The sequence below is a fragment of the Marmota flaviventris genome, chromosome 18 (genome assembly GCF_047511675.1).
Source record: "Marmota flaviventris isolate mMarFla1 chromosome 18, mMarFla1.hap1, whole genome shotgun sequence".
Lineage (NCBI taxonomy): Eukaryota > Metazoa > Chordata > Mammalia > Rodentia > Sciuridae > Marmota > Marmota flaviventris.
The window spans coordinates 46,067,279-46,090,199 of record NC_092515.1 but is presented as its reverse complement, the minus strand read 5'-3'; the positions used below and the strand labels follow the sequence as shown (position 1 = coordinate 46,090,199).

At 42.7% G+C, this 22,921-nt stretch overlaps 2 protein-coding genes across 2 annotated transcripts in view; one reads left to right on the top strand and one right to left on the bottom strand.

The window, feature by feature from the left end:
* Positions 1-460: 460 nt before the first annotated feature.
* Positions 461-4,109, top strand: Tppp3 (tubulin polymerization promoting protein family member 3). Its single transcript, XM_027953958.3, has 4 exons — positions 461-616; positions 2,969-3,162; positions 3,276-3,429; positions 3,570-4,109. Exons 2-4 carry the CDS (start codon positions 2,975-2,977, stop codon positions 3,756-3,758), a joined length of 531 nt encoding a protein of 176 aa, XP_027809759.1. The 5' UTR covers positions 461-616; positions 2,969-2,974; the 3' UTR covers positions 3,759-4,109.
* Positions 4,110-8,535: 4,426 nt separating this feature from the next.
* Lrrc36 (leucine rich repeat containing 36) overlaps positions 8,536-22,921 on the bottom strand; it is a 59,902-nt gene continuing 45,516 nt past the window's right edge. Inside the window, exons 9-14 of the mRNA XM_027953963.2 lie at positions 19,838-20,127; positions 15,786-15,951; positions 14,563-14,714; positions 13,654-13,777; positions 10,749-10,863; positions 8,536-8,874 (exon numbers count right to left, since the gene is read on the bottom strand). Coding sequence (XP_027809764.1) covers positions 8,649-8,874; positions 10,749-10,863; positions 13,654-13,777; positions 14,563-14,714; positions 15,786-15,951; positions 19,838-20,127 — 1,073 coding nt within the window. The 3' untranslated portion in view covers positions 8,536-8,648. The remainder of the gene's footprint in view (positions 8,875-10,748; positions 10,864-13,653; positions 13,778-14,562; positions 14,715-15,785; positions 15,952-19,837; positions 20,128-22,921) is intronic.

Below are 22,921 nucleotides of genomic sequence, written 5' to 3'. Positions count from 1 at the left end.
GAGAAGACGGAGTTGTGACAGGGATGCCACACGTTAAGTGAATAGCTGTGATCTTGAGTCAGCAGTAGACTCCTGTCACCGAGGGTAGGGGAACTTCCTATTGTTTGCCCCACCCTGCTTCAGCTCCCAAATGGCCTCCAGTTGTCGCTCTGCAGAGCTGGATCTTCAATGGATGTTGGGGGCCTGTTTGAATTTTGGGCGGAGCTCAGGATAGGGGGCTGTTTTCCTATTATGGGGACTATTGGAGGACGTCCAGAAGTACAGATGACTGCTCTCGGCTCGCGAAGACCGCGGAGCTGTGGGGGAGGGGAGGGAGAGGGCTGTATGGGGAGCTGTGCCTGCGCCCAGCCTGGAGAGCGGATAGGGCGGGGTCTGGTGGGCGGAGCCAGCATGACCTTGGTCACTCTCCCGCCGAGACAGTCTCGGGGGTGGGACTCGCCGTCTCTATGGAGACCGAGAAACAGGGGATAATACTGCGGAGCCGCCCGGGCTGCAGTCCCGCCAGGGAGCCGGCAGGGAGCGGAGCTGCGGAGCGCCTGGTTTCCCGCATCAGTCGGTCCATTCCTGTATCCTGACCATCTGAAGCGCTGCAGGAGCAGCCACGAGATAGAAGCCGGTAGGATCCCCGGACGCCGACCACCTTAATCAGTATCCTGCACATAGAGGGGTGGGTGGGAGCGACCTGGAAGGAGTCCCAAACCCGGATGATATAGAGCCCAGTAAACCAGCTGAGCTGCCCTACCCAGGCCCCAAGCGTTCCACCCGCCAGTCCCAACCTCCTTGCTAGGCTGATTGATGACTCCAGCTGTCCCAGCAGGAGCGGAGCGGATGGTGGCCTCAATTCAGGGGCGTGGCTACTCCATCCATGGCCTGCAGACCCCTCTGGACGCTGCCTGTGACTGTGCTCCACAGCCCTGAGATCACCCAAAATGCATTTTCCCACAGACAGGAGTGAGCACTGTATGCAGGCTCCTCCCAGTTCTTTAGGACAAGCATTATGTGGCACCCAAACTCTCTTGGACATTTGTTTTACCCTTGGTAAAACAAATGCAGAGCTGTAGGCCCCTTCTGGGAGATGGTACCCAGGGAGAGGGAGGGGGAGTGCAGCGCTGACTGGGGATGTCTTCCCAGAGGTTCCCAGAGGTGTAGGATCTCTGGGTGCTCACAGTGCCAGAGACTGCAATTTAGAGATGGTGGGGTCACCAGGAAGCAGTGGTCAGTGTCAAGGCTAGTGGTGGTGGAAGACAAGGGAGCTGGGCAGAAACCCAGGCGGTGATCACCTTTTGTATAAGAGGCAGAGAGTTAAAGATGGTAGCCAAGACTGAGAGTGTGGTCAGGGGGTGGTCTCAACATAGTGCCTGGAAATCTGGAAATTCTAATGTGTGAGATGGACACTGGTGGGTTTCAGTTCAGTACTTTGGATGTGTGAACAAAGTGGGGTGCCAAGGGTGTGGTCAGGGGGCCTTGATAAGAATTGTGGGTATGTGAGGGGTTGGGTTGCTGAGTCTTTGGTTAGGGAGGTCTCAGGGCTGCAGGGTGTGTGTGGGGATGCTGCATGTGCAGTACAGGTATGGTCAGGGAGGCTTCAGTTCAGGGCTGTGTTCAGTGAAGGGAGTTTCAGTGCAAGGCTGAGGGTGTGGCCAGGGGATTAGAGTGGAGGGCTATGGGTGTGAAGGGCAGATAAGGGTATTTCTAGGGGGGTCTCAGTGCAGGTCTAGCATATGTAGGGGGGATGAAAGCTGGGGGAAGGGTCAGGTCTCAATTCCAGGGCAGTGGGTGTGGCTGGAAGAGGCCGCAATGCAGAGCTGTGGGTGTGGTCAGGGGTATAAGACCTAGGGTGTGGAGGGCCAGTGGAGTGCATATGGGCTGTGGGAATATGGACTGATGTGGTTGTTCAAGGGTGTGGCAAGGAGACCTCAATGGAGGGCTGAGGTATAGTAAGGGACATGTGCTTCAGTGGAGGGTCACAGTACAAGGCCATGGTCCTACTTGCCAGCATGCTTATTTCTTCTAGTTATTCTACAATCCCACTTAAACTGGTCCCCGATCTCATGCTTCTCCTAAATTCCACAGACTGGGAGGTTTCAGCCCTAGTGGGTGGCATGGGGCCAGGAAGCCATGGTTGTGCCCTAGGCGCAGGGAGTGCTGGCGTGCCCCACCCGTGGGCCTCAGCTCCCCAGCCCAGCCCGGCCCAGCCCAGCCCAGCCCAGCCCAGCCGAGCACTGGGAGCTTCTCCCTGAGCTGCCCTGACACCATCCTGCCCTTAGCAACATTCTCCAAGCAGCACCACCCTCCCTTAGCAACTGTCTCCAGGCTTCACAAACTGTGGCCAGGCCAGCCCCAAGCTCCCGTTCCCCTCATGTTTTTGTTTAACAGCAAATAGTAACAAGGCTCCGGCTGGGCCAGCTGCACCCCTGCCTACGGCATGTTCTGGCTCCCTTCTCAGGCCTGGGCTGGGTCTTACTAGGTCTTCATGACCCTTACAGAGATATTGTCATTACTAAATACCTGCCCAACCAGTAGCCTGTCCTGTCCCTGACCCACCTTGGCATGGAGCTTCCTGGGAGAGGGGCCCTGCTCTGCCATTCTCACTTCCACCCAGGCAGGCCTTGTGCCAGGGCCAGACAGAGCCATGGCCCCAGCTGCTATCCTCACAGTCTTTCTGGACAGTACCACTCTGTTCCCAGCTTGTTGTGGGCATCATGATTTCATCTTCTAAGCTCAGAGCCAGGACTGGCACTAAAGGACAGGACCTTTCTTCTTAGGGCTCTTCCTCTGGGCTCTGCCCTCTGGGCTCCAGGCAGACACTGAGTACTGGTCCCTCTCCCCAGTCCCAACTCAGGGTCTGTGGCAGAAGTGGTGCCAATTCAGACCTTGAGGGTTTTTTGACTTAGAGGCAGTGATATCCTGGGTCTTGGGAGGGGGAGGGGCAACATGGCTGGGAGGTGATTGAGGTGGGTCCCCACAGGGTGGCATGGCAGCAAGCACAGATGTAGCTGGGCTGGAGGAGAGCTTCCGCAAGTTCGCCATCCATGGTGACCCCAAGGCCAGCGGGCAAGAGATGAATGGCAAGAACTGGGCCAAGCTGTGCAAGGACTGCAAGGTGGCTGATGGAAAGGCCGTGACAGGGACTGACGTCGACATCGTCTTCTCCAAAGTCAAGTGAGCCCTCTGCAGCCCCTGCTTCTTCTGTTCCCAGAAGGTGGAGAATTGGGGGCTGGAACCAGGGAGGACATTGAGAAGGGGAAAACTAATGGTGCGTATGTGCATGACAGGGGAAAGTCTGCTCGGGTTATCAACTATGAGGAATTCAAAAAGGCCTTGGAAGAGCTGGCAACCAAGCGGTTCAAGGGGAAGAGCAAGGAGGAGGCTTTCGATGCCATCTGCCAGTTGGTGGCAGGCAAGGAACCAGCCAACTTGGGTGTCACTGTAAGTGCTCTGCTGGTCTCTGGAGGCCACTGAGGGAGATGGGGGACTCTTGGCTGGGGGTGGGAAGGGAGAAGCCTCTTTCACTAGGGCATGGCTGCGCATGGCTGACTTCTGCCTGCCTGGAAATTTTGTTCAAACAGAAAGCAAAAACAGGGGGTGCTGTGGACCGGCTGACGGATACCAGCAAGTACACAGGTTCCCACAAAGAGCGCTTCGATGAGAGTGGCAAGGGCAAGGGCATTGCTGGACGGCAAGACATCCTGGATGACAGTGGCTATGTGAGTGCCTACAAGAATGCAGGCACCTATGATGCCAAGGTGAAGAAGTGAGGCCAGGGAAGGCGCCCACTGCACCTGCCCCTGCCAGAGGCTCAGGCCTGGGCATAAGGGGCACATGGAGCAAAGAAGCCCGGTCCCTTTCCTGCTGGACCTGCCACCCAGAGCTTCCTGCCCAGCCCCATGAGGCCAGCCTACCAGCCCTCTGACCCAGACTACTCTGTGTCCCTCTTCCTCCTCCTCTTGCCTCTCCAACTTCTAAGGAATCCTGTGCCTATAGCCTCACCACCCCAACCTGGTCCTAGGCATGGCTGACTTCTGCCTGCTTGCCTCATATTTAAGCTGCTGCTCTGGCCAAGTGCCTAATTCTTACCCAGACCTCAATAAAGACACTTTTTGTACCAATTGGCCTGGTTGGGTACATGATGACATTCACACCCAAGTACTGCCCTCAGTATCATCATTCTGCTGCATACACATCCTATGGGGTCTCCCTCCATTCACTGGCAGCCTACCCAGAAAGAGAGAGACACAGGAGTCCCCTTCCAAAGAGCCAGACTACCAGAGATGTCCCTCAGGGAAATGCAAAGCCTTTTAACTGGGCCCTGACCCTGAGTCCTGACCTCAAAGCTTGCCTCCCTGCAGTTGCCTAGTATGCAGACTTGGCCCCTCTCCACTTGCACAGCCTGAGGAGGGATGAGATAGCAGACTTGGCCTAGGCCAAGTCTTGGCAGAAACCCTGGGACCAGGCCTCGGCTCTAAGCCTACCAACTGGGGGCTACCAAGGCAAATTATTTGGGGATCCATATGAAAATCTCAGATAATCCAGAGCCAGGAGGAACCTTAGAGAGTACATAATTTAACTTCCTCATTTTATAGCCAGGAAAACTGAGGCCCAGAGAAGGAAAGTGTTTCTGCAGATGAGGCCCAACCATGCCTTTTGCCTCATGCCTTTCAACACATCAGGCCCCAATACTGATTTTTAAAAGTAGGGCTGAATGGCTAGTAACAGAGCCTGGCTCTGCGGCAGAGGTAGGAGGTAGAGAGAGGGTGTCCCACAGTGAAGGGGCCTTTTCTTGTTGATTCCCTCCCATGTATTCACCATTCTGGCCGAATGGGTAGGGCCTCTGGTTCTGAGGGCTCTTGGATGTTTCCAGATCATGAAGTTCTGGGTGTTGGGCCAGAACTATTCCTAAGCCCACGGCTTTGGCACCAACTCTCTTCTTTTCGGCTGTGACAAGAGGACTGATGGTACCTAGGGCCTACCTAGGAGAGGGCAGATCCCAAGGGTTCTAGAAAAGGCTTGAAATGCACATGTTCATGAGCACATGCCCTATTTCTGGTACAATGAAAACGGTGCAATTATTTATTCCCTCATCCCACAGTTCCTGCTTTAGGTGGCACTGAAATCCCTAAAGCCCAACTACTTGGGGATGGGGTGCAGAGAAATAGTGTGTCTCAGACAGAGAAGCTGGAGTTCAAGTGGGAAGCTGAGGGCACGAATTGACACCTGACCTCTGCAGAGCCTTGTCTCCCAGCCAGCAGTAAGCAGCAGGCTCCTCCTCACTGGGCTGTCCACCTTCCCTCCCTCTACCTTTCCCGCTGGCAAGCAGTAGAGGAGTGATCCCTTCTAGCCTTGGGAAATCTGAATTGGAAGTTTTACCACAGTGAGCGTTAACAGCAGGGAACCCAACCCCTTCTGGCTTTAACTTACCAAAATACTCTCATAGCAACCTGAATTTACCTGTATTCAAACTGAGTCACCCTCCCAGCTACTTGAACCAGCCCGTATGGAGGGGAGAAGCAACCTGTCCATTACTATGACTGGCTTGGAGGAACCCAGAGAGAACTGGCTGAGCCCCCAAACTCTACCTTGGAGTAAAGCCCTTGTGCTTCTTGAAAAGCTTCATGGAGCCTGGGAGAGATCAAGGCCACTCAGGGCCAGGAAGATCCTTAAAAACCAAATGGGGCTCACAGAATCTGGTGCAGGGCAGCCATTGGTGAACAATACCACTGCTGCCCTGGCATTGTGTTCTTCCCCCTCATAGCCTCCTTATGGTGGAAAGCCTTGGGTACCCTTATAGCAAGGCTAGGCATACAAGGAAGGGAGGGGAGGTTCTATAGGATGGAGAGTTAAAATCTTTCTGAGCTGGGCTTTGTGGCACATGCTTGTAATCCTAGAGATTCAGAAGGCTGAGGCAGGAGGATTGCAAGTTTGAGACCAGCCTTGGCAATTTAGTGAGACCCCGCCTCAACATAAAAGTTAGAAAGGGCTGGGGACATATCTCAATGGTAGAAGCACCACTGAGTTCAATCCCCAGTATTGCAAATTAAAAAAAAAAATAATGCTTCTGTATAGCTAGGGGTAGTGTAGGCCTGTTGGGGTGGCTGTGCCTCTCTCCAGAGGACTTGGGTGGTAAACTCTTGATTTTCACTCTCTTCATGCCTCATGCCTTTTAACACATCAGGCCCCAATACTGATTTTTAAAAGCAGGGCTGAATGTTGGCTTCAGTTAGCCCCACAGGGCAACAATTCCTTGGCCCTTCTCTTGACAGCCCAGTCTTTACCCCTGCCCTCAGGACTGTACCACACAGGGAAAATCAGAACCAGAAATAAATTCCCCAGGAGCAGTCAGCAGCCAGAAGAGGTGCCAGCTTGTGTCAGAGCCAGCTACTTTCTGTGACAAAGGGTAATGATGTAGAAGGTGATTTAGTTTGGATTAGGCTCTTTGCTTCTCTTTAGAGGTGCCCTGAGTAGATTCTGAGTCTGCCATTATCAGATGCTCATCCAGATGCAGGAAAGCCCGGGGCAGTAGAAAGAAGTGTATTATTTCTCCTCTAAGGGTCTGACTAGCAGGTTGGCCTATGCCTGGCCTAAGTCCCTGAAATGTGACAACACAGGGCTGTGAAGTCAATAGACAATGCTCTCCTTCCTGGGCAAGGCTTAGGCTCTTTTTTTTTTTTTTTTTAAATATTTATTCTTTTTTAGTTTTCGGCGGACACAACATCTTTGTTTGTATGTGGTGCTGAGGATCGAACCCGGGCCGCACGCATGCCAGGCGAGCACGCTACTGCTTGAGCCACATCCCCAGCCCCAGCTTAGGCTCTTTGATAGTTTCTCAATGGGACAAGGACAGGCCCAGAAAAGTGGCAGGGTGGGGAAAAGAGGCTCTTTTGTCATTTCCACAGAGCACAAACTCACACTAGTTCCCTTGGAGCACACAGGTCAAAGATATGTACAGCTCCTCTGTACAGCTGCCTCTTGGGAAGCCATGTACAATCTGGAGATCTGTAGATTTTATTTACAACTAGGAAATGTGGGATCTTTATGTCTCATTAGTATGGCAATAAGCCTCCTTCCCTGCACAGCACCAGAGTCCAAGCACAAAAGATTATCTAATCCTTCCACCCACCTCTTTCTCTGATGTGGCCCTGAAGGTGAAGAGAAGTATAACATGGCATTAAGTTGACAGTCATTCACCCTATACCCTCTCTGAAAACATAAGCTACTTGGGAGAAGTCTGAAGCAGAAATATAACTTGAACCATTTTCCCCATTGAGGTTTTAAATGCCTAATGGATCAGAATTAAAGAAATACAGTATACTTGTATGTGAAATGGACACTGAGCCCACGCTGGCACACTCAGCAGCTGTGTCTCTGTTATCTAGTTCCTCTGGGGTTCTTCCTTGTGCCACATCATTGCCAATCCATTCTTCTCACAGAGAAAGCCTCACTCAAGCCCCTACTCCTGGGCCTCTCTAATCTAAAATCTTCCAGGAGCCACATGACCTCACTCCTGCTACCTTCTTCTTACCCCTTTCCTTCAAGGCCTGTGTATGTATTACTTCTCTGCAGCTTCTCTCATTGCTTTTGCTCTTGGCCTATGCTTTGCCTAGTCTAGTAACTTCTTACTTATTCCCAGGTACCTCTTACTTATTCTGAGGTCTCAGTTGAATGTCCTCTGGGGACATATTCCTAACATTACATTTCCTAGGCTATGACTCATTGCCACTCTTACACTCTCATGGAATCATGTCCCACCTCGGACCCTGCCCCAGAATCCCTCTGAGTGCTCCAGACTCTGCACTCCTGAGGCGCTGCATCCCTTCATTCTGCTCCCCTCCTACTCTTCTGTCAGCTCCCACTCACACACTAATCCTGGCCGTGGCCTTCCCCATGCTGGGATTCCTTACTCTCTTTCTCTGGGGCATCTTTCTCTTCAGGGTTTTTTTTTTTTTAATTTTTTTTTTTGAGAGAGAGAGTTTTAATATTTATTTTTTAGTTTTTTCGGCAGACACAGCACCTTTGTTTGTATGTGGTGCTGTGGATCGAACCCAGGCCGCACGCATGCCAGGCGAGCGCGCAAGCCACATCCCCAGCCCTCTTCATGGTTTTTGTATAGACCTGTTTGGTCCTAATTCAAAGCTTCAAGTTCCAGAATTGTTTCAAGTTAATTTAAAATACATAACTTTGACTATGCATTACCAAAAAGATAATACCTTAATGCTGTCCCCAGACCAGCATGAGTTTGTGCTTTATTCCTGATTAAACAAATCATGGGCTACTCCAGGGCCAACAAACTCCAAATGTGTTTGGTGAATCCATAAATATAGAGTCTCTAAAATTTCTTTTAGCACAAAATATATTTGATGGATGTTCTTTTATGACTTTCTACTACACAATATCAAATGACACTGGGGGAAGTGTCCAGTGTTTTTTCCTTTTTGACATTTTCAGTCAAATGCCTCTGTGTGACATGATGCAATTTCTGTGGGCAGAAGGAAAAAAAAATGATTCAAGGGGAGGACATAGAGAAATAAAAAGAAGGGACAATACAATGTAATCAGAATAAGCTTTTTTTTTTTTTTTAATATTTTGCTGGTGGCAAAGACATTGCAAGCCCTCCATCGATATGTGAGAGTAGACAGTGAAGGTGTTCAGTGCTAGCTCCACAAATTAGGATCTGGGACAGTTTCTGAGATGCTTTGTGTTAGATACTGACCCGTGTCATGTGCCACTGGTGAGGAAGAAGACAATGTGCTTTTCCCAAAGGGCGATGATGTCCCCAGATGATGACTTTTTTCAGAAGGCAGGAGTGCTTTCCCGGAATAACCTTTTTGCTCTTTATTCAGCTGTTGCAGCAGATACTCATTAGTTACCACCAGGGATCTGAGACCCAGAGGGGGAAAGACAGTCATGAAATCACAAAAGCAAAGTAGATGCCATTTGGGTCTGAAATGTGTGCTAAAGATAAATGTAAAATGAAGTATCATCTTTCAACAGAATCGTCAAATTTGTAAGTGGGTTATTTTAAAAGCAAATGTACAGTTTCTTCATTACAATTCTGATTGTGTTCCAGACTGATTAAAGCAATAATATATTTCACATTTTATAGAGTGTCTGTTATACTGTTTTCAAAACAACTTTCCTGATGAGGTAAGTAGGACACTGGCTCCTGATCAGGCCTCAATTTCTACGCACTCTCCAAATCATAACTTCTTTTTCTATTCTGTCCTGCCTCTGCAACCAACAATGATGCCATCCTGTATTTCTGAACCCTGTATTATCAAGTAATGTTGAAAGTCATCCACACACTGGCAAATAAAAAAAAAAGGTATATACACAAAGCTGTTCATTATAGTACTATTTTGTTTGTTTTTATTTTTGGTGCTGGGAGTTGAACACAGGGCCTCAAATAACTAAGTACACATTCCACCACTGATCCATACCTCCAGCCCCGATGGTACTATTTTTTAACAGCCAAACATGGCTAACCAAAATATCCACAGACATTACTAGATGACAGTCAAATAAACTACAACCACACACTAGAGTACTATGCAGCTATACAAAGGAATGAAAACGAGCTCCATAGACTAATGTGAACTTATTTCTAAGATAAAAATGTTAAAGCAATATTATGCTTCTTTTTATATAATTAAGGGGGAATACAAATGCTACCATCCACAATAAAATGCCAGTGGGAGGAAAGGAAAGGATAGAGGAGACAGAAAAAAGTGTCTAGATTTTTCTGAATTTATATTATTTTATATTTGATTTTTGGGGCCACATAGAAATATTTTACATAATTATGCAAATAAGATTAAATTAAAAAAAATCCCTAAGAATCAAAACCAAAATGAAATAAGTGAACTTGTACACTGAGTTAATGGGACCAATACACAGAAAAATTGTTTCAAGTTAATTTAAAATACACTATTTTGACTATACATACCCAAATGAGATACCCTATGCTCTCAAAATGTAGTTCCCAGATCAGCAGCAATAGTATCACCTGAAAACTTACTGGAAATGCATATTCTTGGTTTCCAACCCACATATAAATGCATATAATGAAAAAAATCCACCGAGAAGTGGGGGGTTAATCCTCTGGATATGAAGCTATTTCAACAAAAGAGTGATAAAGCTTGGAGCTGAAGATTTGGGAGTGGGGTGCTTGTATTTAAATGTCATTCAAAGTCCTAGTAGAGGTAGACTGGTAAATAAAGACTTCAAGGGCTTCCCTAGAGCTGCCAAGGCAGTGGCCTTGAGGTCTTCTCAGGTGTTTCTTGGTCTGCATCCAAGGGTACTCTTCTGTGAAGATGCTGACGCTTTTGAGTGCTTCTGAAGAAGACACATACTTTGGATTCTTTCCCTATCACTCTCTACTGAGTGCTCTTGATGCATCTTTTGTGACCAATAGCAGGAAGGCATTTTCCAGAGGAGCCAGATGACTGATTTTAGGGGGTATAGTGAAGAAAGTTAGCTGACCCCAAAGAAGTTAACCCTGTTAAAACCAGTAAGAAATTAATTATTGGGATGCTGCAACCTACCAATGTCAGCAAAGATCTTTAGTCCCTGGTGTAAAACAGCACCAAAAGCAGTACTTTGATCCCTGAGCTAACTGGCCAGGAACAAGAGGTTTACACAAACACTAGAGTTAATTTGTAAATTTCATAGATATTATCATTAAAAACAAAGCAAAGGAGATAAAGAGAAGTAAACATCTGCTTCCAGAAACCACTAGACGGAAACTCGCCTACCTCTGACTTTCATGAAGAAGGGCAACGGTCTCCTCCAGCTTTTTCAGTTGGGCAAGCTCCTGGTTCAAGCAAGCCACTTGCATAGTCAACTGTTGGTTTTTGCGCACAAGATCATCTACAAAGAGTACAGTAGCCGGGTGAGCAGGATTCCAAGCTACTTACCTTTGATAAGAGTTTACATATTCAAATGGTCATTTTGACAATTGAGTGCCCCATGGCACTCACCTCCATATTCCATTCACACAGGAGTTATGGTGTGAAGAACATGGAGTTTGGCAACAGATCTGAATTAACATTTAACTACTTAATTTTGAACATGTTAATTCATCTTTCTGAGCTTCACTAGAGGAAATAACCCTGCCCTACAGCACCACTTTAAGGATTCAGTGAGACACCTGTCCTCACTTCACCTAAGCAGTCAATAAGTATTATATTCTCCATTTGTATGACCTCTACTCCACATGTAATTTGTGAAAACATCTAGAACTGTCAGACACATAGTAATGATTCAATGAATGTTTGCAGAAATGGAATTGTAGCTGAGACACTCATCTCTACCTCCCTAAATTGTATGACTGCCTATAATAACGAAGTAGGCAAAAGCTCAGGAACTGAGGCCAGTTTCTAGAACAATACTTCTTAATGTTCATATGCTTGAGAATAAAAATAGATTCTGATTCAGTAGGTCTGAGAAGAGGCCCAATATATGGCATAATAAGCTGCCAGGTAATACAAATGTGGATCACAATTTGAGATAGGACAGTTCTGGAAGGTAGAAAACAGGACTACAGCAACTGTGCTCATCACCAGAATTAGCCAAAATACTGAAACAGGCCCCCTAGCTGATTGAAAGTAAAGACCTGTGGACAAATACCTACTTACATTTTCAGAGTAGATAAATGGGGTTATGTTTCAATTATTCAGGCTTCTGAGTATCAGACTGTGCTGGGATTTAACAATGGAAATTCAGTGCTTCCAAATAAAGTTCTTCATGACAGTCTGAATGGCTCTAATTTGCTTAGGGAAGCTGAACTGGAGGTTTAAAGTGGAGGGCACACTTTATCTAAAATATTGGCCTAGCTGACAGTGGTGCATGCCTGTAATCCCAGCAATTTGGGAGGCTGGGGCAGGAGAATTTCAAATTGAAAACCAGAAATTTAGCAAAACCTTCTTGGGAAAAAAAAATTAAAAAGGCTGGAATAAAGCTCAGCACTAGAGTGCCCTGGGTTCAATCCCCAGTATCACACACACACACACACACACACACACACACACACACACACCAAAAAAAGAAGAAAAAAAAAGTAAAACAAAAAAACTGGCTTAAAATATGCTAGTAATAAAGTAATATAATCAAGACTTAAATGGGATATTATTTTTCACGTGTAACAATACAAAGCTAAAAACATGCTCAGTGTTTGCAAAGATGGAATAAAAGAGCATTGGAGCACACTGCTGATGCACGTGTAAACTGAAAGCACCTTTTTTGGCAATATGTAATAAAAGTCTCAAGAAATGTCCACATCTTTTGACCCACTAATTTTACTTCTAGGAAAATATTCTTTTTTTAATATCTTTATTTTGTTTATTCATTTTTATGTCATGCTGAAGATCGAACCCAGCGCCTCACATGTGTGAAGCAAGCGCTCTACCACTGAGCCACAACCCCAGCCCCTAGGAAAATATTGTAAGAAAATAAATGTACACAAAGATTTGTGTATATTATACATGAATAGCAGCATTAGTTATGAATGTATAAATATTAGGTCTCTTAACTCCATCAGAAGGGAAGAAAGATGATTGCGAAGAAACATTTTCATTCTAGGATTACTTCTTCCACTTTAGTTCTTTCTTCTGAATGTTTGGAAACACTTCAGAATTACTTATATTCTCTGTATATTATTTATATAACTATTATTATAAGTAATGGCAGCTATATTTATAACAACAACAAACATCGGAAACAACTATACAAAGGATTAGGTAGATAAATACAGTATATTCATGTGATACCATAGGAACTACCTATGCCATTAAATTAGTAACATTAGTGTATAAAAACCAGGTCTGTGATTTCTTGGGGTAGAGAATGTGGGAAACTGTACAAGGGGCATGAGGGAACTTTCTGTGATATGTTCTGTGATATGAGTAGGATCAAACTTAAAATGTGTGCATTTTGTTGGGCACAGTGGTGCATGCCTATAATCCCAGTGACTCAGGAGGCTGACATAGTAGGACTGAAAGTTTGAGGCCAGTCATGGCAAGTTAGGGAACCTCCCTCTCAGTAGTTTATCAAGATCTTGTCTTAAAAAAAAATAAAAAGGGATGGGGATGTAGCTTAGTGGTAAAGAGCCCCTGGGTTCAATACCTAGTTTAAAAAAATGTGTGTTTTGTTGGATGTAAATTAACAAAAAAACTTTTTGCAGTGTTGGGGGTTGAACCTAGGGCCTTGTACATGCCAGTGCTCTATCACTAAACCACACCCTGTAAATTATTCTTTAAGATATCAGAACACAATTTAAAGTTCCTAATTAAACATACATGTATAGAGGTAAATTAACAAAACACCAGTGATAATTATTGCTAGGTCACAGGGTTATACTCTCCTTGTATTTTCCAAACTTTCTGTAGAAAACACATTATACTTCTATAATCACAAAAGCAAGTAGCATTGTCAAAAATAACAGCAATAATAACATTTGTGCATGCTTTGCACTGACGAAGAGCTTTATCTGTTAGCCCAAGCCCCTTGTAATACACCTCTCTGAATCAGGATGTTTCCACTAACTCCCAAGAAAAGCAATGACCAAGTAAGTCAAAGGCAGCCACATGAACTTTGGCTGGTGAAGCTTATTAAATGGGTCATCTATAGCAGTTGGCTTGAGAAGTCCCACACATGACTTACCATAAGTATGAGACTGGTGTCCACTCACAATTGAAGTGGCAGCACCTTCCTCCAACTGCTGAATTTTTTCTGTCAGAATGAGGTTTTCCTCTAGCACTCTGACCAGTTTTTGCTTCAAACTTTCCTTTTGATCAGAAAACAGAATACCAACATATTAAGAATCTGATATCCTGAGTAGTGATTTTAGAGGATTGAAAGAATCTTTTCCTTTAGTGATAAAATGAATGAAGGTCAGCATCTGTATGACTTTATCACTAATTTAATTCATTGGCAAACATAGCTGACGTGCAGCAAACAAATCAATCACATGGAGTCCTGATCTTTCCTATGATTTACCCACCACTCTTGCTAAACAAGTGATCATTTTGACAAGTGGCTAGCATTCTGAGTCATCTAAAGTTTCTAGAACTGAACTTGGTGCCTGAAAATCCTCTAATGTTAAGAATAGAGATAAAGGCTTGGGGATGTGAGTTTCTTCTTCCTCTCCCAGAGTCAGCAACCTGATGCTCTAGCATGAACCCTGGTTCTATGCTCTCAGCTCTATCAGAAGGGAGGAAAGAGAGACATTTGCCTTCCTTCATTTTGCTCAAGCCATAAACTTTAAGATCATGATCCTAAATATTTTCACTCTAGGGTTTTTGTTCACTCCCCCTTCCCATTTCAAGTATTTCTTCAAAATTTTTTTATTAGGGCCAGGATGAGAAAGTCATTCTTGGAGAACTTTCAAGTTGTCCCTATGGAAAGATTTGTGTTTCTGATTTGTCATCCAGCCTGACTTTTCTATATTGGCTGCACAGTGTTTAGGTGTTCCTAATGATGATAATCTTTGGGTCTTAGAGCCATTCTAATCCTGCTGCTCAATTCTTTTTTAGTTAAGGAAGAGGAGGTAGAAATACAAGAGAGCCATACCATATCATTAGGGACGAGTAGCCCAGCCTCCTTCAGTTCATTGTCCCTCCTGCGGAAGGCTTTTGAGGATGGGTCTTCAGGATGTGAGCGACACCACTGTTGAGGAGGGGGAGCTGGGACTACCAAAGACAGAAGCAGATCTCGAGCAGGACCTGCAAAAATTCAGGTTGGGTACATGGGCCAATCTTAAAGGCTAAAGCACAGAATTTCTAGTCATAACCCCCAGCTTTGTAATGTAACTATCTCCTTTTTACAATAATTTGGTTAAGTAGTTGTAAGAGGTGTTTTGTGAAGGCTAAAATATTAAATCCCATGTCCTCTGTGGAGGAACAGCAACAACCCTTCCTTCCTGAGTGCACTACTCTCAAGTCAGTGATTCATGGCTCCAGGGCATGATTTCCTACCATATGAGAACAATGGGTCAACTTGGGAAGGAAAATGATTGGGCTAGGGTTTCTTCTCCCACGTGTCCCTTTAGGAAAAAAAAAAAAATTCAGTGCTGGGGATTGAACCTAGGGTCTCATGTAAACTAGGCAAACACTCTGCCACTGAGTTACATCCCAGCCCTTAGAAATTTAAGAAAAAAAAGTTTTTCCAACCTAAACAAATTTCAAGTTTCTAGTTTTCACTTCAACTTTTATTAACACCCAAATTTCCTTGAATTCTTCTTTCATTAAACAACAAATGCATGAAGTCAAAATTTGCAAAACTGCTTTCCCCCTATTTCTTAAAAAGAATCCCTCAGAAGGATCCAGGTCATTTACTCATTCAAGTTTTTCAAACCATAAAATTTAAACAGTCATCTCAGGATTCTGATGATCAAACCTAATTTCTGTTGAATTCATTACTGGCACTTTCCCAAGGATCATAAAATATTTTTGCAATTATTAGCATGACCATTCTCAATTTACATATCTGGTCATTCTATATATTACTAAAGCCTACATGTGTGAGCATGTGTGTGCACACACATACACACTCACACACAGACATCACAGGAGGAACAAAACAGTTGCTACAAAACAACTGGAAAGAGTGCTTGATTTTTAATATGTGGGGAAGACAAATGTAAGAAAAATGCATATTTGTTAACTATGGTATTTTTGAGATGTTTTATATATAAGAACAATTTTCCTTGCAAATTAAGGGTCTAAGTGACTTAGCAGAACAGAGCAGAAGTAAGATGCAGTTCTCCTCCAGGAACTGCAAATGCACTAACTCACCGAGAAACTTCTTGTTGAGGAGGAGGGAGCCAGAGCCACTCCAGTGCTTATCCACAAGCTCCAGGAGCTGTCTGAGGACAGTGGCCACATGGGGGGTTCTGGCAGAGATCGGGGGACTGTGGTTTCCTGGCAAACCATGCAAACTGCCCAGGTCACTAGAGAGAGGCTCAAGAAAAAAAACACAAATCCCCCCAACCATTTGTCATTCTTACACAACATGGAAAGTAAGAATCCAGACATTTAAAGCACTAATATTTTTAAAAAGGGTAAAAAGTAAAAAGTAAAAAGAGATGGTTTCAACTTTCAGTGTGGATTGGAATAACATGTTATTTATGCCCAAGGCAAACACGTACAAAATTCAAGGATAATATCAAAGGTAAGAGTATTTTCTAACATAATTTTCTAAGTGGATTTTCAGAATATATTAATAATAAAAATGTGTTGCTTGACACCTACATCTATGATTTGATATATTATGTAATAGAAAAAGATTAAAATGTAGAATATTTTAAAAAGTAAAACTGGGAATAATTAATAAGAAATTATAACTCATAATGAGCTTCTACTTAATATATTAATGTATATATTTCTTAAAAAGAATCCCTCAGAAGGATCCAGGTCATTTACTCATTCAAGTTTAATGTATAATAAGCATAAATGTCCTATAACATTTTTAATGTTATATGTTATTGCTGGTTCCAGGTGTGATAGTGTACACCCATAATTCCAGAGACTAAGGAGGCAGGAGGACTGCAAGTTCAAGGCAAGCCTGGGCAATTTAGCAAGACCCTATCTCAAAATAAAAACTAAAAAAGGATAGGGATATAGCTCAGTGTGGTAGAGTGCCCCTGGGTTCAATACCCAGTACCATTAAAAAAAAAGTTACACTGGGCATGGTGATACACACTTGTAATCCTGCTTGGGAAGCTGAAACAGGAGAATCTCAAGTTCAAAGCCAGCTTCAGCAATGACAAGGCACTAAGCAACACAGTGAGACCCTCTAAATAAAAGGTACAAAATTGGGCTGGGGATGTGGCTCAGTAGTTGAGTTCAATCCCCAGTATCCCTCCCCCAAAGAAGTTACTGTTGGATCTAGTACTAAAGATATTTTTTATTCAGTAAGAGCTATATACACAACTTATATAGATAGATCTGTATAGTAAAATTCACATTTTTTTTGTGTGTGTGGTTCAGGGATTGAACTCAGGGGTGCTTGCCACTGAGCTATATTCTCAGTTTTTTTCAAATTTTACTTTGAAATGGGGTCTTGCTAGGTTGCTGACGCTGGCCTTGAATTTAAGATGCTCCTGACTTAGTCTCCTGGGATTATAGGCAGGTGCCATTACACCTGGCCACAATTGTTTTTATTCATTGTGATCTGACATTTATGTAATTTATGTAATTGTGAATTTTACTGTACAAATCAACCAATCTTTTCTGTAGAGTCTCATGGGCTGTAATGAGACTGATATAATTAAAAACAGCCAAATTATTTCTCAATCTTTGATGTAAAAAATTATGAATGATTAATTAGTTAATGAAACAACACTAAAGACAGTGATATTTATAGCTTAATTCACATGTGTTGCCTATGATGGTAGGGAAAGGCAATACAAATGGGATAAACATTTGTTCAACAGATCTGTACTGACCACTGATCATGTGTCTTGAGAGTACTGGACTAGTAACTCAATAAAGACTATGGATACATGAAGAGGTGAAAGATGGGGTCCTTTAAGACGTTAACAACCTGATTGGGGAAAAAAGTCAAGAAAGTCTGTTCACACCACAGGGCTACTCTTTATAGGAATTTGTCAATAATGAATATTTACTGTCATTCATTTTTGGTGGATTGTACTTTTGTGTGTACATCATGAAGCAACTTGGAAATATATATGCCTTTTAGCACTTTTATTTATGATAATCTGGGGAGATTTGGGGATAATTTTTATGAACTATGAGATAATTTTGTTACTTTTTATGTGTCATTTAATTTTCAACAAGTTATGCTTTATATACCTTATGGATTTTTAAAGTATTATCTACCTTAATTTTTACAATTTGTGCCTCTAAAGTCAGTTGGTCAAAAATAAATTTTCTAATTACAAAATCATGTATAGAACTGAGCAACATAAGATTGTTTTTTATATCTTTAAAATTTAATGCTCTTTTCTTTTTGGAAATTTTCTGACTTAACAGCTTATAAAAATGGAACAGCATATTTCTTTTATATTTATATTCAGGGGATGGAGCTAAGACTCAATGGTAGGGCATTTGCCTGGTATGTGTAAGGCCCTGGATTTCATCCCCGGCACCTTAAAAAAAAAAGGTCTGGCTTTATATTTATATTCAAGCAGCAATTTGAAAACTTTGCATATTAAAAAATAAAAAACACCTAATGTCTGACAGGAAAGGGAGTTTGTAGTCCAGAAAAGTGCATTGAGATTTTTTTTAATATTTATTTTTTAGTTGTAGTTGGACACAATACCTTTATTTATTTATTTTTATGTGGTGCTGAGGATGGAACCCAGAGCCCCACACTTGCTAGAGGAGTGCTCTACCACTGAGCCACAATCCCAGCCCTGCATTGAGAGTTTAACAATGTAATATAAAGTAGAGGTGAATTTTTTTCCTAAAACTTCTTACTAATGTGGCATCCCAAATATCCTAAGTGATACTGTGCCTTTACCCTAAATACATTAACTCTCAGTGTTTTGTCTGATAAAATGGGCATTGGTGGCAGAGAATGGGGAAGGAGAGAGGAGAGAGAGAGAGAGAGGGGGGGGGGGGGGAGGGAGGGAGGGAGGGAGGGGAAGGGCTAGCATAAGCTTAAAAAAAGTATTACAAGACTGCCCCCTTTGGTACACAAAAATTATAATCACCTCCAAAGTTCTGTAAACTGAATGGGAAGAGTAAAAAAAAAAAAAAAAAAAAATCCAACCAAACAAAAAACGACCAAAAAACTCTCATAAACTCATCCCAAATATGTAAAAAAAGATTTCCAACAATTGAAAATACAAATGACTAGAAATAGCAGTTCTTGATCAAATATTTTGTTCCCTTATAGGACAGTAAATGATTAACTGACAAATGTTCAGAGAGGATCCTAAGGATTGTGGTTCCTATAACTAAAGAGAGAAGTCTTCATGATTATCAGTTAAGATCTGGAGAAAAGTTAGCATTCAAACAGAGAAGAGAGGGGAGTGGAGGGCATTTTCTGTGAGGAATGAATGTGGGATGAGCTTGCAGGGCCAAACTTCTTAGTAAGTGTTGAAGTTTTATTATATATACTATTACATTTTGATTTTGTAAAGATGAACTATATTGCATATGTGGGAATGTTCTTGATTTTTCATTCATTTTCTGAGCCCATTTTTAGCTAAAAATCCCTTGGATAATCTAATTTATCTTCTTTTTTAATTTTATTTTTTAGTTATAGTTGGACACAATGTCTTTATTTTACTTTATGTGGCGCTGAGGATCAAACCCAGTGCCTCATGCATGCTAGCCGAGTGTTCTACCTCTGAGCCACAACCCCAGCCCTAATTTATCTTCTTGCTGCTACTTTGGCAAAAATTTAGAATTATATGAATTTGTAGGTAGAAAAGTGAAAACAAAGCTTTTTATAAAAACTATTTCAAGTAAATCATTTGTGGCTGAAAAAAAATGAGTAAGCATGATGAGATTATAAAAATTAATGCTATAAAGATCTTCAGCTAACCCAGAGGCCCTGAACTGTTTGAATTCCTTCCTGTTAGTAAACTCTTGTTGACCACTTCTTAAAGTATTTTCCTACCATATTTTTTTGCTCTGGAAGTAGATCAGGGATAGTTCCCCTGTGATAGAAAGGAGAAAATGGTGGCAGTGGGAAAATGACTTTCCCAAGGATAGAAGAATCACAGGCTTTAGCCTGAGAGCGTTAGCCTAGTTTCTGAAAATTCTTTTGAACTTCTAGCACTATTGGCCAGAACCAACACCATCCCCACCAGAACCCCATTCTAGTCTTGAACTGGATGTGTTTCTTGCACACACACAAACAAGCCAACACTTGCCTCACTGCCTGTAGCATCACGGAAACCATGCTTTGCACTCAGGTTGACAAGGATATTGTCCTTCCGTTTGAATCCTCTCTTGGATGGGCTTAATGACCTCTTGGTCAGAATCTCTCGGTCTTCTGAAGTCCCAGGAGGTAACAGCAGCATTCGCAGAGAGTTTCCCAGGGCCGAGTTGTTTGGGAAAGAGCCATGTGCTGGTGTTAAATCACTGAGGTTGCTGGATAATTGTTGCTCTACATTGACCAGCAAAGCAGGGTCACTGTTGAAATGGGTGGTGGCATATAGCTCTGTGGAGGAAACAGGCTGGAAGATGAACCTGCCCTTCAACTCTCTTATGTCCAAAGATCATAATAATCACTCCCTAGCAAATACCCTCAACACTCTGGACCCTTTCTATCTCCCTTCACCTGGTAAAATCTTAACTCTGATTAAATCCAATAACCCACATGCTCCAAAAGCCTACACCACAGCAGTGGAATGTGGTTGGAGAATAAAATGCATCTGAGCTTCCATACTTTATTCCTGATCACTATCTTGTATAGGCTCTTAGTTCTGTCCGGCTCTCATATATATTACCCTGGCAAATTTACTTTTCTATACTCTGAGAGGATCATTTCACATTTCTTGTCTTCCTCAAACTTCCATCATCCTCTCTCCTTTCTCTCAGGTGATGATCTACACAGAAAAAATAGAGATAATCAAAGAAAATGTCCATGTGATCCCACCACTAAATCTACCAACTCTTATTTGTATTTGTGTCCATAAATTCTCTGCCTCCTTCTTATTACAATAGATGAACTGTCTGTGCTTCATTTAAAGCCAACCTTTCTATTGGTAAACTAGATCCTATTTCTTCTTGACTACCCAAGCATTTTCTACTTGTAATTGTCCCCCTTCTCTCTTGCATCTAGTTTCTCATCTAGTTTCACAGTTTTAATGCCACCAAAACACTTATAATTCCCTAATTCATATTTTTAAAAAATATTTAATTTTTTAGTTTTTTAGGCGAACACAATATCTTTTTTTTGTTTCTATGTGGTGCTGAGAAACGAACCCAGTGCCTCACGCATGCTAGGCGAGCGTGTCACCACTTGAGCCACATCCCCAGCCCTTCTAATTCATATTTATAGCCATATCTTTTCCCCTGAATTCCAGACTAATAAGTCCAATTGTCAAGTTGGCATCTCTGGGATCTTTTGGTAGACATCTCAAACTTAAGACATCTAAAACCAAACTCTTGATATTTATCTGAAAACCTGCTTTTCCCACTCTTTTCCATCTTAGTAAATGATAACTCCATTCTTCCAAAACATCCTGTTACTTCTCACCACCTTAACCACTCTGTCTATCCAAGGCCACCACCAACTCTTATCTGGACCATAACCTTTTAAATGGTTAAAAGAATTTTCATCCTTGCCCCCCTCCCACAGTCTATTCTCTATACAGCCTCCAGAGTCATTCTTTTCTTTTTTCGGTACTAGAAATTTAACTCAGGGTCTCACACATGCTAGGCAAATGCTATGCCACCGAGTTACATCTCCAGCCCTTTAAAAATTTTTATTTTGGGACAGGGTCTTGCTATGTGGCCTAACCTGCCCTCAAATTTGCCTAACCTTTGGAGTAGCTGGGATTGTAGGTGTCTTCCACCTGCCCAGACAGAGTAATTCTTTTTTTTTTTAACATTCATTTTTTAGGTTTAAGTGGACACAATATCTTTATTTTACATTTATGTGGTTCTGAGGATCAAACCCAGTGCATGCTAGGCGAGCACTCTCCCACTGAGCCACAATCCCAACCCCAGAGTAATTCTTTTATTTTTATTTTCCAGCTAGAGTAATTATTCAGTTAGATCACATAATTTCCTTGCTACAAACCATTCAACAACTTCTTCTTCTTCTTTTATTTGCTACTGGGTATTAAACTACTTAATCACTGAACCACTTTTTATGTTTTCCCCAACCTTTTTTTTTTAAATTAGTTATTGATTGACCTTTATTTATTTATTTATTTATTTATTTATTTATACATGGTGCTGAGATTTGAACCCAGTGCCTCACATATGCTAGCCAAGCACTCTACCACTGAGCCACAACCCCATCGTCCCCAACCCTATTTTATGTTTTATTTTGAGACAGGATCTTGCTAAGTTGCTTAGGGCCTCTTCAAGTTGCTGCAGCTGGATTTGAACTTGTGATCCTCCTGCCTCAGCTTCCCAAGATGCTGGGATTACAAGCATGTGCCACTGCGCCTAGCCCTTCAACTACTTCTAACCTTACTCAGAATAAAAGTTTGGCCATCTCTCTGACTTCATCCATACACTTCACTTAACTCTACTATAGCCACATGGGCTCCTTGTTGTTTCTTGAACATGCCAAGCATGTTCCAGACTTGGGAACTTTGCACGTAGTAGTCTCACTAGAAAGTTCTCCTCTCACTTATCTATATGGCTTACACTCTTACTTCATTCAAGTCTTTATTTACTTATTTATTTTAGGGAGGTCCTGGGGATTGAACTCAGGGGCACTCTACCACTGAGCCACATCCCCAGTCCTATTTTGTATTTTATTTAGAGACAGGGTCTCACTGAGTTGCTTAGTGCCTTGCTTTTTGCTGAGGTTGGCTTTGAACTTGTGATCTTCCTGTCTCAGCCTCCCAAGCCACTGGGATTACAGGAGTGCACCACAGTGCCTGGCTCTCATCCTTGTATTTTTCATCACAGCACTTATCATAAATTGACACATGTTTATAAGTTTATGATTTATTGTCTGCTTTTATTATAGAGCTTACATGAAAGTAGGGACTTTTTAAAAAATTATGGAATTTGATTTTGCTTATAGTGTCTGGCATATAATATGTATACAGTTGAATAAATTGACATATAATTAAAGAATAGTCTCCATCAATTACTCTGAAACTAGTTTCTTCTGAAGGTAACTCATAATATTAGTGATTGTGGTCAGAGAATATTATATGCAGCTACAAATACATCCTGGAATGCTACTTAACTAAAATAATATGTAGCTGTGAAGCTTACATTCCTACAAATTTTCTCTAACATATCTGTTATGTTAAACTCTACCC